At 44.8% G+C, this 14,248-nt stretch overlaps 1 protein-coding gene across 1 annotated transcript in view; it reads left to right on the top strand.

Moving 5' to 3' along the window:
• LOC119159390 (serine/threonine-protein kinase ULK3) overlaps positions 1-6,199 on the top strand; it is a 37,846-nt gene extending 31,647 nt beyond the window's left edge. Inside the window, exons 14-15 of the mRNA XM_037412133.2 lie at positions 324-414; positions 4,860-6,199. Of these exons, the coding sequence (XP_037268030.1) occupies positions 324-414; positions 4,860-4,882 (114 nt within the window). The 3' untranslated portion in view covers positions 4,883-6,199. The remainder of the gene's footprint in view (positions 1-323; positions 415-4,859) is intronic.
• Positions 6,200-14,248: the final 8,049 nt, after the last annotated feature.

The raw sequence follows: 14,248 nt of genomic DNA, 5'->3' as shown, positions 1-14,248 counted from the left end.
GCAGGGCCACCAACCTTTTCATTTAGGATATATTCTATAGCCTTGCCATCACGGAAAGTTCTGTGATGGTTATTCATAAAGGACTGTCTATAATAACTTACACCTGTTCCGTTTTGATTTTCTGCTTGTTTGTTTTGCTTGTCCATTTGCTTGTTAACATCCTAATATTATGGCACTCAGAAGCAAGGTGTGTCAGATTTTTATTTTTTGTCGTAACAATTGTTATCGGAAGAATTTGTGGACTATAAGCCTGTTCTTAACTTCAAGACTTCATTAGCTTATTTGTTGACATCAACTGCAATTCATCATATTTCTGAACACAGGCTGAAAAATGGCTTGAGGCTGCGGAGCTAGTCAAATCGTACATGGCCATGCAGACCATGGAGGTCGGAAGGACGGCTCCCGTGAAATCAGGTACTTGGGATTCGTTTTGCTGGTTTGGGCTGGCCATTAATTAATGAAGCTGGCCCAAACAATAAGTAATGCAAATTTTGCGTTAGTGCAAGTTATCCTGTCTCTTGTCTGCAGTTCATTCTTAGCTCTGCCATTGGAGAAAGGAAAAATATCTTTATTTTTTTATTTTACCTATTTTGTGTATTTATTGAATACCGTGAGCCTTAGCTAGCCTTCACAGCAATGACTAGTAATAGGAAAACTTTGTGCAGACATGACTCAGTGTTACATGTGTGTTACAGTATATGAATTTAGCAATATAAGAATACGTAAAGCTCATTGAGGAATTTGCAAAAACAAAAGTTTTTGCTTTTAGCTGTGGATGCCTTGCAATATTGCTGATTCATGCAATTACACAATAGGCTCTTCTGTTTTACTATGGTAGACAGGAAAAAAGAAAGCATATTTGGAAGTGTCACAGCATGTTATATATAGTCTGGTATATTTGGTCTGGTAAATTTGTTATGAACTATCATGTACTGCATCATTGCTGAAGTTTCTGTGTGTCATGATGCTGACATGCAGACACAATATGTCAGCTGACACAAATGTTTTTGTGATCATAGTGAGCCTTATTCAAACAATAGCTTTCTGATATGTTTATTGATGACAGCAGCATTCGTATTGAAATTAGCGAGATGTCCTTATGTAAAATTTTGCTGCTTTTGTTAAGTGTCCATCCTTTGGTGTGAAATGCTTCACTAATATTTTGAATGTGATCCTAAATTTGTGGGTAATTGTTACCCAGCATCTTCATTTATTGTTGCATGGTCGATAAACAACCTTGCTGCTATAAATTATGACAGAGAGATAATTGTGCACTTTTATGGTGGGAACGTGGCGACGCAAGAATTTTCTGAATTAGTGCTGTAATAAGAAAGTTACAAAGTATAGAACTGCCTGCTTCGACTGGTTTCGGTTTCTCACTCATCCTTACCTCCCTTCTCAGCAGCAGACAGGGTTAGGCGCACTAGCTCTTTGTCATGACTGTGCCCACTTTGGCAATGTGATAAGATGTCTCTGATTATGTCTTTGCCGGCAATCCAACAATAGAGCAGGGCTTCCTCTTCATATTGTTCTCATCTGAAGCAGCAGGGTACTAGGCACTGGTGAGGTAAACAAACATGACACAATGTATGCACCCTTTTCCGAGCGGTAGAGTCACAAGATGCCTCTTGATATCTCGGATACTTTCTTCGGGCGGTATTGCATATCTCGGAAGTCTCGGCTCTACCAAAACGGCAGAGGGAAGCAAAGGAAAATTAAAATGGCTGGGCAGCAAAAACTGCATCAACTCATGGTGAAAGCATCATTTCATTGTGCAAAAGACTAGTTGACGAAGCCAGTGCCATGTAATGTTGCCCATGGGCAAGAATAAGTAGCACGGACTATGCTACGTAACCACTGTGAGGGAAAATAGGACTGGTCCGGCACAGGAGAGGGGTGTAGGAATATGTTTTTTTCAAAATGGATTGTCTGCACAGTGTGCAGCACTTTGACATTTGCAAAATGTGATTGCTATGACCTTCTGCTCGAATTATTGAGCTTATATAGTATTTGTAAAAAAAAACAAATTTTTAAGCCTGTTTACTGGCTGTAGCACCATTACACATAGGTCGACGAACTCACTCGTGAGTCAAATCAGATAGAGTCGCGAGTCTGAGCCCGATTGAGTCCTGGTGAGTAATATTTTCGTTAGTGCGAGTCTGAGTGGGTCTGGCTGAAAAAAGTTTTGTTAGTCCGAGCGAGTCCGAAGCGTAAGAACTATTCATTGAGTCTGAGTGAGTTGCACTTTTTTTTTTGCCGACCTATGCCATTACAACGCAGAATCGCTGATTTCCAGTAAGCACTATCTGCTTCCAAAGTAGTGGCTTACTGGTTGTTTACATCCGACGAATTCATTTGTTTCTCTACTACAGTAACAGCTCAGCAGCATTTATGAATGACATATTTATTTCTGTGCAAGTATGGGTTTCAGGTATTGTGCATTAAATTTCTTATCTATGGTTGGGAAGAAGATTTTGTACTGCTGAGGACTTACCAATATTGTGAACATTGGCTCTTCAGTATTACTTCTATCATCACATGAAAAGGTTGAATTTTCTTGGGCGCTTTTTTTTATGTCTTCAAAGACTTTTGAAGAACTGTAAAAGCACTTCAAAGTTTTGAGACATTGAAGTTTCATTCACACTTCATTAAGTCATTAAAATTTCTTATCGCATTGCACTGCTTATCTCTCTAAAGTGCACATTTATTCCTTCCTAAATAGAGTTTCCTTTCAGCTGTTTCAATGATGCCATCTTTTCTTACTGCTGTCTCTGTACCTTTGTTGTTATAATCCAATGTGTTTGCTACTTACTTTCTTCTAGTTGATCAGCTTTGTTAGCTCAGCATATTGTATTTTATAATGTGTGTGTCTCATCTGCTCTTGTTCTACGCCTTCGAAAAAAGTTCCCATCGCCCTCCTTTTTTAGATGTCAGTTCAGTTGCTTTCACGTGTTGTCACTTCCTTATTAAGTCTTTTATGATTTGGTTGAATTGGGTACTCATTGCCCTCGTGCTTCACTTTGAAGGTCCATTACTGTTTCAGAAATCAGTCCATGTCCATGCGGTTGGGGTCAGCAACCTTCTGAGGCTGCTTTCACAGGGTAGGGACGTGGTTGAAGGCAGCAGACTGGACGTTAAGATCAAACTGTTTATTTGAGTGAACCTATGTCCGGTAAAAGGAAAGTCAGATTACAGTGGCAGAATGGCTCTGATAGTGGCAAACGGAGCATCGGCCGTCGATCAACTCACAAGCGGTGAAGCGCATCATCATTTATACATGTATCATCAAATATTCGAGCATTATCGCTAGCAACCACGTAGGTTCCAGAATAATCTGTAATGTTCACTAAGTAGCCGTGATCTTAACAAAATGTTCTACTACAGTTTTGAAGCTTCTCTAACACTGGAGGCGCCGTTTACACTGAGAATTACGTACAGCGTAACGGGGGAGATAACAAAACTTGAGGAAGGAATGGGGCACTGACACACATAGATAATCAGGAACGGAGGAAGGGCGAGCTTTTCAAACATCAAGAAAAAAGTCTGGCGAATTTGAACTGATGATGTAGAAAAGTCGAATAGAAGTCATGTTTACTGCCAGCACACATGTCACAAGGGTACAATTAATAAACATAAATTACAACCAAAAATAAAAAAACTCTTTCAATGGTACTTGGGTGCTAAACATTCTCAGCCAGCTCACAAATATCTACATCAGGGCTGTTCACCGACAGACACAGTCGTGATGGTGTTCAAAGGTTAGTCAGGAGGTGTTTGTCAGGTATGTGGCCACATAAGGGGTGTATTTACATTGTGCGGTGGGCCGCATACTGCATACTGCCTTGCAGGCTGCAGATTCCTGACCCTGCTCTAAGCCATCATATTTGTTGTCATGGTAAATCTCTTAATTAATCTATTTTTGGTGGTTAATTGCTTGTTACTTTTGCTTGTTACTTCTATGACCTGTACTGTGCCTGGGTCTTTGCGATGTATAAAATCTGTCGTTTTCTTTGTTTCTCAGTTAAAGGGGCCATGACACCCAATTTTCGATCATAATTTGTGTTATGTGGGTTAATCCTTGGGCATTCACAATTGAGCTGCAAAACTTTTAGCATATTTTGTCAAGCCTTTAATTTATAATCGAATATTTTTCAGTTATAGTCGGGCAACACTGGTGCACTCAAGAGCCATGGTGTAGCAAGCATCTGGCTGTGTAAGCATCTGCAATCCGGCGAACGATATTTTTCTGTGGTCAGCAGTGTGTAAAATTTGAATAATTGAACTTTCTTCTATTTGGCACTGAATTGAACGATCCACAGCGGCTGAAACTGTGGTAGAAGATGACACCACCACTCATTGCTGCACGTGATGTCAGAGGTGCCATGGCAAAATGGCAGTCACTTGCAGTGGGCAGGATTTACAGCCGGTGACTTCTAGGGGCTGTTTTGCACTGAAATATTCTTCTATAAACGACTTTTCATATCCGTATAGGCGTAATAGCCCATCTACATCTACAGTTCGTTCAATCCCTTCATAAGAGACACCGATATAAGAGAGAAGTTGGTATAAGACGCACCAGTGTGCATACAGGAAAATACGGGTAGATAAGAAAACTGATATGAGGTACCGTGCTTATAAGAGACATCTCAGATAAGAGACAATAATTGCTGCCTGAAGCATGCCTCTTATAAAGGAGTTCAACGGTAGTTTTCGCTGAAAACCACAAATTATTGGGTGACCGTGTCATGACCCCTTTAACGCTTTTCCATGTTCAGTTTATATTTCTATGTTTCAAATGAAGGCATTGGTATTGTGAATTTCACTAACATCTCTCTCCTCTATCTTTTACTCTTTTTCAGAACAATCGTGCACGATACAGTGAAATATTGTCGTGTGGAATGGTTGTCAACGAGCCTTGTATATCTGTAAATTATATGTTGTGTTCTTTGTTGGTATGTTGCATGTAGGCACTGTTGCTGTATTAGGCTTTAAAAGGACACAGAAGAAAAGTTTTGACTGGTAGGCTATGTCACTGGTGCAGCGATCTGTTGGTGTCCTGAGCTCTTCTTTTACGAGGCAGTTTAGCCAATACAGCTCAGTTGTGCTTCATTACGTTTTGGTTGAATCTGAAGGCATATTTATATTTTAATTATAACTTTGAGATTTTGAAATACGCACAAACAAATTATGCACCTTTTAAATAGAAGCAGCAGGCTGGTTGATGTTTGTTATCAGATCTTGCCAATATAATCTCTTGTGGTGTACAACCTGGAGGGCATGTCGTACCCACAGCTTCAGAAAGAAAATGTTATGCTAAAAACTAAGCAGCAACACGAAGGAAGCTACAGTCACTGTCATACTTAAATCAATCAGATCACACGTTCAGCATGCTGTCTTGATTCTGTCCGTGCTATGTGTCTTCTTTCAGCGACTATAGATGGATAGTGTGTTTACAGTGTGTTTTACAGTGAGGCTGTGGTAAATTTGTAAATTTATAGGGTTGTCTGGTTGGAGACTGCACACAGGAGCCTGCGTTTGTACTCGTTAGCTGTGGTAAATTTGTAAATTTATAGGGTTGTCTGGTTGGAGACTGCACACAGGAGCCTGCGTTTGTACTCGTTAGAATGTCTTAGAGCTGGCATCTTATTTAATGGGTAGACACAACTCTCATATTCAACACCAGCATCACTGTTTCGCTGTGGGAAGCAGCTCAGGGCTGGAGCAGTCTGCCCAGCTTGGTCTGTTTTGGACAGAAATTTGTTAGCTGAATACATGCCTGATGGCATGCTTAAGGCATGATGCCATGGTGTAGTACCTACTGTAATAAATATTGGGAGCACTTCTTTACAATCGACTAGCATGATCGAACTGCCCTGTGCAGAATGATGTACAGAAAAGCTCTTTTGACCCAGTTTATTGGAACACTTTTAAACTATCAAACAGTGAAATATGTCGTAGGTGTCCTTGCTTAACCTTTTGGAAACAACAAAAAGTAAATATGGATCTTCCCCTAGTGTCCCTTTGATAACACACGTAGGGACAATGAATGTGTTCAAAGCAGCATTTAATGAATGAAAAGGTTTTTTTGTATTGTTCAAACAGTATAAATGTGTTGCATAATGTTGTGCACATTTATGTTATAAATATTATTGTGTACAGTTGTTGACGAGGTGTTCATTAAAGCAGCTTATCACAGTTACACATGTGCTGAATTTCATGAAGGTTGTATACTTTTTGTTGAAAATTGTGCAGCACTGATTGCTACACTGTATTTCATAGAAGATTCGGCATAAGGACTTCAGGTTCTATTATGACATTTTCACTACGAAAATAGAATAGAGCAGCTACACATGTTATATGGTGCGCTGAATTTGAACTGTACTCATTTGGACTTGGAAGACTAAAACATTATAAGAAAAACTAATGGCGGCAACGAAAACACATCCAGAAGTTTTGCAGTGAGCACTTCCACTAGCGCACTCATGTGTTCCTTTCTTTCTCATTATGGCCTAAAGATAATTAGGTTCCCTCTATCAGCAGCCTGTGACACAAAAGCAAGCCTGTGGCATGTAAATAAAGTTTCATATGGGCTCGTGTTGGTCAAACAATTCAAAATCCTTTTGCTCTCCTCCTCATGTAGGAACACTGGTGTTAGCCGGCTGTTAACAAAAGTGTGTCAAAGTCCTTTTCTTTATTAAATTGCCACTTTTACGATACTGTACTTCTGTGTGTACGCGGAAATGATACTCAAAGCAAGCCACGCATTACTGTTCTGGCATTACTGCTCTGCACTTCCTACAGCTTTCACGTTGAGCACATAAATTATAGAGCGCAGCTCTTAGTACCCCTTTCCTGCAATTACTGGCGTGGCCATTGGCATCAGTGTAACTGATAGAGGGAACGAGGTCGAAAGAGAGGTAATGAGCAGAGTCTGCCGACATCGCAAGCCACTGGCCTCTAACAGCACTTTCTTCCTACATCACGCGCGCTGTCCCCTAAGTCGAAGCTCATGGGCATGCAGGGCTGGTACATGGGCACTGCGGCTGACTCCACTTGTCGCAACGGGGTGGTCAGCGCTTCTCTTGGTTCGTGACGCCTGCAATATATAGAGTGGTTGTGCGCAGCACTCGTGCGCTGGCAGTTTCTGTAGTAATATGTAACGACTGTTACTTTGCTACTACTGTGGATATCCAAAACTTCAATCATGCAGCTAGTGTTGCCCTAACACGAAGCTGCGCACAGAATTCGCATTGGGCTATATTGTATTCGTTGAAGAACTTTACAGTGAAAGTTGTACGAGATCACAACAGCTGCTTTTGGGGACTTATAGTTCCCGCTGCCACCACTGGTGTCGGTAACCGCTATTCTGCGAAACAAGAAAAATAACGAAATAAATTAAAGGTATCCAGAGTAGAATGGGACTCAAACCCAGTCCTTCTGCATTGCAGCCCAGTATTCTGTGATTAAGCCACATTGGCGCTTGAAACTCATTCGCAAACAGAACCTATGTAAACACAAATGTCACGTGAAGGAATCGTGTTAACATGTGTAAAAGAGCAGTCTAAAAGTGCAAAATGACGACCAGCCCCATCACACAACGCCAATTGCGAATTATATAACGAGTGAGTAGTTGAATGCTTCCAATCTTCGAAACTATTACAAAAGGCTTGGCCATAATTCTACGTTACTACAGTTGAACCTGGTTATAACGAACCTCTATATAACGAGTTACTCGATATAATGGAAGTTTTTCTATTCCCCGCCGCTGCTCCATAGAAGCACATGTATTTGCGACCTCCATGTAAGAAACAGTGAGAGACAACCTTGATATAACGCCTTTTCCCCACAGACAATCTAGGAATCTTTTTCCGCATTTTGGCGTTTTTGTACGAGCATGCATCTTCCACGGCTGCCCCGCCTCCGCCGCCGCACCAGGCAACAGAGCGCAAGGTGGGCCTTCACGCCACGAGCCGGAGTTGCCGCCGTTCTCGCCACCCGCGGGCGCATGCCCTCCCGTCAAAAAAAACATGATTTTGTTCGTTGGCAGTGCCACGCTTTTAGTTAGCGTCGCCTAGTGGGGTCGCGCTGCATATGGAGGGCGCTTTACTTAATAGTTTTCCACGGTATTGGTGTCTGTGTCGTTCGCTCTTCGTTTTCCACGCCGTGCGCGCGTGCATACTTTCACTGCGCGCGCATGGTGTGGCCCCTGACGACGTTCAGCGTCGCTTTTTTTTTTTTAGGGGCGAAGCTCTTTAAAGCGGCACCCGTTCGTCCCTCGTAGTAGTGCGTAACATGTCTTACGCTTTGACCTGCAATGTGGTGCCGGTGGGGGATTTCTCCTGTGCGTTGTTGAACAATGAAAAATTCGCAGCGTGCGCGTTAACTAAAAGCCGAATTCTCCTGTCTCTCATTCCCCATTAGCAGCCATTGGCATGCACATTGAGCACTATCTTACAAGAAAGTGTTGCTACGTTATACTCGCTGAGCGTAACCTGCTTAGTTTTAGAAAGGTTTAGCGAGCGTTGGGCCGCAGTGCCATGAATACAGTGAACTAGTATATACCATGAACTCGAGGTGGTTAAAGGTGGGAAGTAGACACGAAGCGCAAGCCGTAAGAAAGTGTGCGTGTGCCACCTCTCGTTCAGTCCTCGGAATGTCCACTGGATGGCGGTGCTTCTATATGAGGAATATATGATGAAAAGATGCGAGATGGTGGTACTTGGAGTGTTGATTAGGTGGACGAACGGGCACACGGAAGCACGGATGGCTGCACGAACGGATGGACGCATGGACGGACGCAGGGGTGGATGCATGGACGAACACAGGGACGTACGCATGGACGGTCACACAGACGGACGCATAGACGGACGGAAGCAAAAACGAATGGACGGACGGTTGCTTCGCCCCACTCTCCATCATTCACCCCGTGGATATGCTGCCATTTTTTTATTTCGGTAGCAATTATATGCGCAGAAGAGTTCCATGCAAGTGCAGTAGTTGCCTCAAGAGTGTTTTAAAAAATAATTCTCTAGAAAGGCCGCTCTTTCAGCTTTCGCTGTGACTGTGCTGTGCATTCCGCGCAGGCGTGGCGTTCTTTTTTTTTCTCTCGTTATTTTTAAACATTGGGGTCGTTTAAGCGAAACAGCAAATCTAAACTAAAGAAATATACTCTGAAAACTCTAGTGTCGCTAATTTTACCACCGTAACTTTATCGATAGAAGAGGAAATGAATCTCAAAAGTCTCAATTTGAAATTTTCCGCCGAAACGTCACGGATTATGAAGTTTATTTTTTCGTGTTTTGGCCACGTTGGCCCAACAAAATTTCTTGAACTGGAATGTTTTCTCTGGGTCTCTCGGTGGACAAAGTATTTCATTATTGCTTAGGAACTGCGTATGGTCTAGTAGACGCCGTCAAAGTCGTGACGTCTGGGTGCACGTTAAAGAACCCCAGGTGGTCGAAATTTCCGGAGCCCTCCACTACGGCGTCTCTCATAATCATATGGTGGTTTTGGGACGTTAAACCCCACAAATCAATCAATCAATCAAAGTCGTGACGTCTCGGTGGTTAGTGCGGCAACTTCAGAGTGGCGTCGCCTCCAGCGTTTTTTTGCGCGTTTTCTCGCAATTGTGGTATTTTCGGTATCCTGAAAGAGTAACTTATACGAATACGAGAAAAAAACATTTTTTTCCTCGTTAATAAATGTAACGGCACAAGTGGGCTTCTCCCCGTAAGTACCTTTTTAGCGGTGAAGCCAGCTTTAGAGTCTTCCTTTCGTGCTATCATTGACGTGCAGACATCATTCGATACGCCACGTCTTGCACGACGTGTATGTGCTCTGTTGCATGTAAAATAAATTTAAAAAGGAAAGATTTTTTGTCGGGGTAGTAGTCAATACTTGTTGCCTACGAGGAAAAGAAAAAAAAACGGCGTGAATATTAGACGTTTACTGTGTGCTTTTCTTGAGCCAAGTATTTTAGTTTTTTTTTCTAGGAAATAAGGATTCTAGAGATCAAAAATAAAGTGCGTGTGTTCATTCAGCCAAGTCGTACGCTCGGCAACCAGTCACAACGAAGCCATAATGCGCGGACGTCGCCGCACCTTTTAAAAGATTCGTTCTTGTCCTCTTTCGACCTCTCTCGCTTCCTTTCTCCTCGTTTTCACCACGCCCTTCCACGCGGCTTTCTCCGAAGCGAAACCGAAACGAACAAGAAGCAACAAACATCCGTGCGCGCGCGTGCGGCTTGTCAAGCACGACGGCGCATCGTCGGGCTGGGCGCACTCGGCCGTAAAACATGGCGTACTACTACGGCGGCGCCGCCTGCCGGTCATATTGCCGCGCTCGCCGTTGACCCCCGCCACTCGGCTGCGTCGACGTTGGTGGCCGGCTACGTCTCGGCAATCTCCACCACGCGCGCCAGCTATAGCGGGCGTTCGGACGCTGCACAGTGTAGTGACGCCATACGCGCTGGACACTCTCTTCGAACTGCAAGAGCCGGGAAAGGGGGAGAGGGGGGGGGGGAATCGGTCGTGCAAGACCCGCAGCGGACGAGCCGAGCGTGGAGATGTTTCCTCACGATGATAGGAGCCGCGCGGAGGGGGTACCGTCCGGCTCAAACCACACGGTCAGATAGAAAAGGTGCTTATTACGGCTGGCGCGCAATCTGGCGTCGCACGGCCATCCGCTTCCACGCCGTGTTGTATGCGATCCTCGCGGCTATACGTTGCTCTGGCCCCATTGTGTACGCCGTCGCCATGGCGATACACGCGTTATACGTGTGCAGGTGTCTTCGTGTTCTGGGATATCCCGTATAGCCACGAACCTCAACCTTTCCCGTGTTCATTGGAACGAACGCTCACTTGCAATGGTCGGTCCGCTGCTGCGGGAGTAGATGAGTCCGTCACAGTTTCGGCGTATCAGTTTCGTGGTAAGCCCGTGCGTGCGGGGAAGTGGTCACCTGCCGGAGAGCGCCGTAAACCCGGACGTTCGTTCGCTTCGTGTGGTTTCTCGCACTATACCGTTTCACGAAGTTGCGTACACGAACGGCTTAGCATATAGCTAAGTACCGGAGCTCGGTTATCTGTTTGCGGGGTCAGTGCCCAAAGCTGTCTTGACTTTTTTTTTTTTTTAGTGCTATGCAGCGTGATTGAATGACAAATGCAATCACTACGAGATCGTGCGAGTGGTGATTTTTTTTTCATTGAAGTGGCTTGCACCTCCGGACACATGCTTGTTGTTTTTGCAGCGAAGGTTTATATCGCGCATGTTTTTGTCACATGCAAAGGTTTTCTGCCCATCGTGGGATCACGAAATATTCGCTCACTTGTTTTCATGTTGCTCACGTACCCGTAAAATGATTTATCAACTTTCGGGTTGCAAATATACCATTCCGGGCTCGATATAGCGAAATGGCTGTAGTAATGGGTTTCGAACGCTATAAGTGAAACGTGCTCGTAGTTCTCTGTTGTTGTTTTTTTTTTTTTTGCGCTTCTAAATATCTTTTTAAGCGAGGTGTCGTCCCTCAACCGCTCGAACAGTGTTTTTCAACGCACGCAAAATTATCCGCACTCAGCGTACAGTTGTGCAAGATAGCCTTTAAAGCTATGAGTCGGAGTATAACATGACCTATCGGCGATTAATTCACGCTTGCAAGTCTGACACAACAGAGATGCTATACCATGCTACTCATTGCTTCAAAAGCGACTTCGATCGTTTCACGTCGCACGATACCCTTATTTGAGTTTTTGCGGACTCACCTGTTTCAATCAACTTGACAGACAGTTAGCGATGTAGATTATACAATAGAAATTACTATATCGGCATACTTTATGGCGCAAAGTGCGCGTGCATATGTAGACATCGTACGTATATTGACTTATGGCAGCATGTGAACATATGTGTGAGTGATATTGAAGTGTTCTCGGTAAGTGTATTCACTCTAAAATACTAAATCGAGGTGATTCTGCAAAAGTTTACTGTGTGTGTCAAAGCATATTCGCATGCTGTGCTCGAAAACTATCTCTCAACGCTCTTCGTTTTTGCCCATGTCCACGTCTCGCTTCGTTCCTCGAAATGCGCGAAATATCATCTATCCATTCGCAAAAAAAGAATTGAAAAAGACAATCATTGAACAAGCGTCGCAGAATTACACGTGTTTCCACGCCGATTACACTGCGTAGCAGGCACCTTGAAGCAGCGAAAGGATAGGCCTTGAACCGGAAGTACCGTAGCAGACGACGTGCCCCGTTTGGCTATCCGCCTATTGTCAGCGCAGCGTGATAAACGCTACGGTACTTAGAATCACTTAAGTATGTCTTTTCTAGTAAAGGCGCACATACAGAATATATAGGTGTTGTTATGGGGCCTCCTCAGATATGCGCAATAATTGTTTTTTTTAATTGACAATCGCACAAGTATGAACGCTGAATCTTGAGCAATATTGGTGGGTGCTGCGGATGGAGTCGGCCGTTTGGGGTATCGTTAAGGGCGGATGAACAAACAAATGTACAGACAGACAGACATGCCAAAATTTTTGCATTGAAGGTCCCCAAGTAATAAGGAACATTTGGGCGGGGGGGGGGGGGGGGGGCATGGGCCTGTGGTGCCACCGCCTGGCTACGCCACTGCTTCCGCGCCTTGAAACATGTCGCAGGAACAGCTCCAAATACGGGACATTGAAACACTCAGAACGCAGTCCTAATTATTTGGTTTGGTTTGGTTTCGCTTATTCAAAACAAAACTGGCCCAATATTGCCTCGTGGCGCCCGACTGAAGGCTCAGTAAACAGCATCTACCAAGTGCATCTCGCATCGCTGTAAGTCTTGCGTAATAATCACTATTCCGTATTTTGCACTACTCTGCCGATGTGTTCTTGGACCCATCTAAAAATCCTTGTGCTAGTAGAGGGGTTCATGTTCTCACACTGATCCCCCCACCCGTCCAACTATTCTGCAGAGAGCTGTGTCCGCTCCAGCGGGTCTGCCAGAAATTGCCTCATAGTCCTCATAGTCGAAAGCTATATACCGCGGTGCGAAACGACTCATCCGCTCCGCGCTATACAGCGCGCCCACTTGACGCTCTGTCGTTCGACTTGCTCAGCGTCGCGCGCGTTGTGCGCGGGGCGGCGAGGAAAGCGGGGAGGGGTGGACTCGAGGTCGCACTGATTTTCGGCGTTTGGGCGGGCCGGCCGCGGTTCGGGCTTCTTCGTGTGTGGGATGGCGGGCAGCATCCGCGGTGGTCGTGCCACGGTGCATCCAGGAAGAAGGTCCTTCCCGCCCGGCCGTCCGCCTGCCCTTCTTCAGCGACGAGCTGAGAGTGCGAGGCTCGACTTGCGCGTAACGATGGGGCAGTCGCTGAGCCAGGAACCGAGTGCGGCGGGCTATTAGCGATGAAAGCAAGATGGGCCCGCGTGTGTCCTTCGGCGCACGCTATTATAGTTCACGCGAGAGTTGCCTTCGCTCGCCCCCGTCTCGTCGTCAGCGGGGAGGTCCGGCTGGCCTACGTGGTAGCGGCTGGTCTTTGTTCGATTCACATCAGTCGCGAGAGGTATACAACCATAATCGAGTGGATCCCGCTTGTGCGCCGAGGGGAGTTTGATCCTTGATTCTAAAAATTGTTGATCTTCTTTTTCCATTCCTCGAAGATTGACACTGTGGACAGTGTGTCATTACGTTCGCGCCTCACGAAAGCCGGTGTACCGAAAACTGTTTGGGAATACTGTGGTTTCAAGAAGACAATGCGACGCCGGCAGCCGCGTGCTTAAATCTCTGGGAAATTCTCGAAACGCGACATTGTCTGTGGAGTTTTGGTGACGCGTCTTTCTCTATCACTTCAAGCTGAAGAGAATATCTTATAGACGTGAAAATGCTGTAGCCCCGTGTGCTCAGAATTGGGTGCGCGTTAAAGAACCCCAGGTGGTCGAAATTTTGGGAGCCCTCCACTACTACGGTGTCTCTCACAATCATATGGTGCTTTTTTGGGACGTTAATCTCCACATGTCAATCAATTTTACGAGAATATTTTGCCGACCTTGCCGGTTGCCGTACTCGGATGCTGACCCGATCGAGAATCGCTGGTTTGATCCATGCCACGGAGATCGCATTTTGATGGACGCGAAATTTCCGGATCCCTTCACTACACCTTGCCTCATATAATCATGCCGTGGCCTTGGTATGTAAAGCCCCACAAATAATTACTATTACGTTTTATTAACATATTGTTAATTACAGGCGCACCGTGTTCTCGGCTT

The sequence above is a fragment of the Rhipicephalus microplus genome, chromosome 1 (assembly GCF_043290135.1).
Source record: "Rhipicephalus microplus isolate Deutch F79 chromosome 1, USDA_Rmic, whole genome shotgun sequence".
Classification (NCBI taxonomy): Eukaryota; Metazoa; Arthropoda; class Arachnida; order Ixodida; family Ixodidae; genus Rhipicephalus; species Rhipicephalus microplus.
The sequence above is the reverse complement of the archived record's forward strand: the minus strand, read 5'-3'. Positions and strand labels throughout refer to the sequence as shown.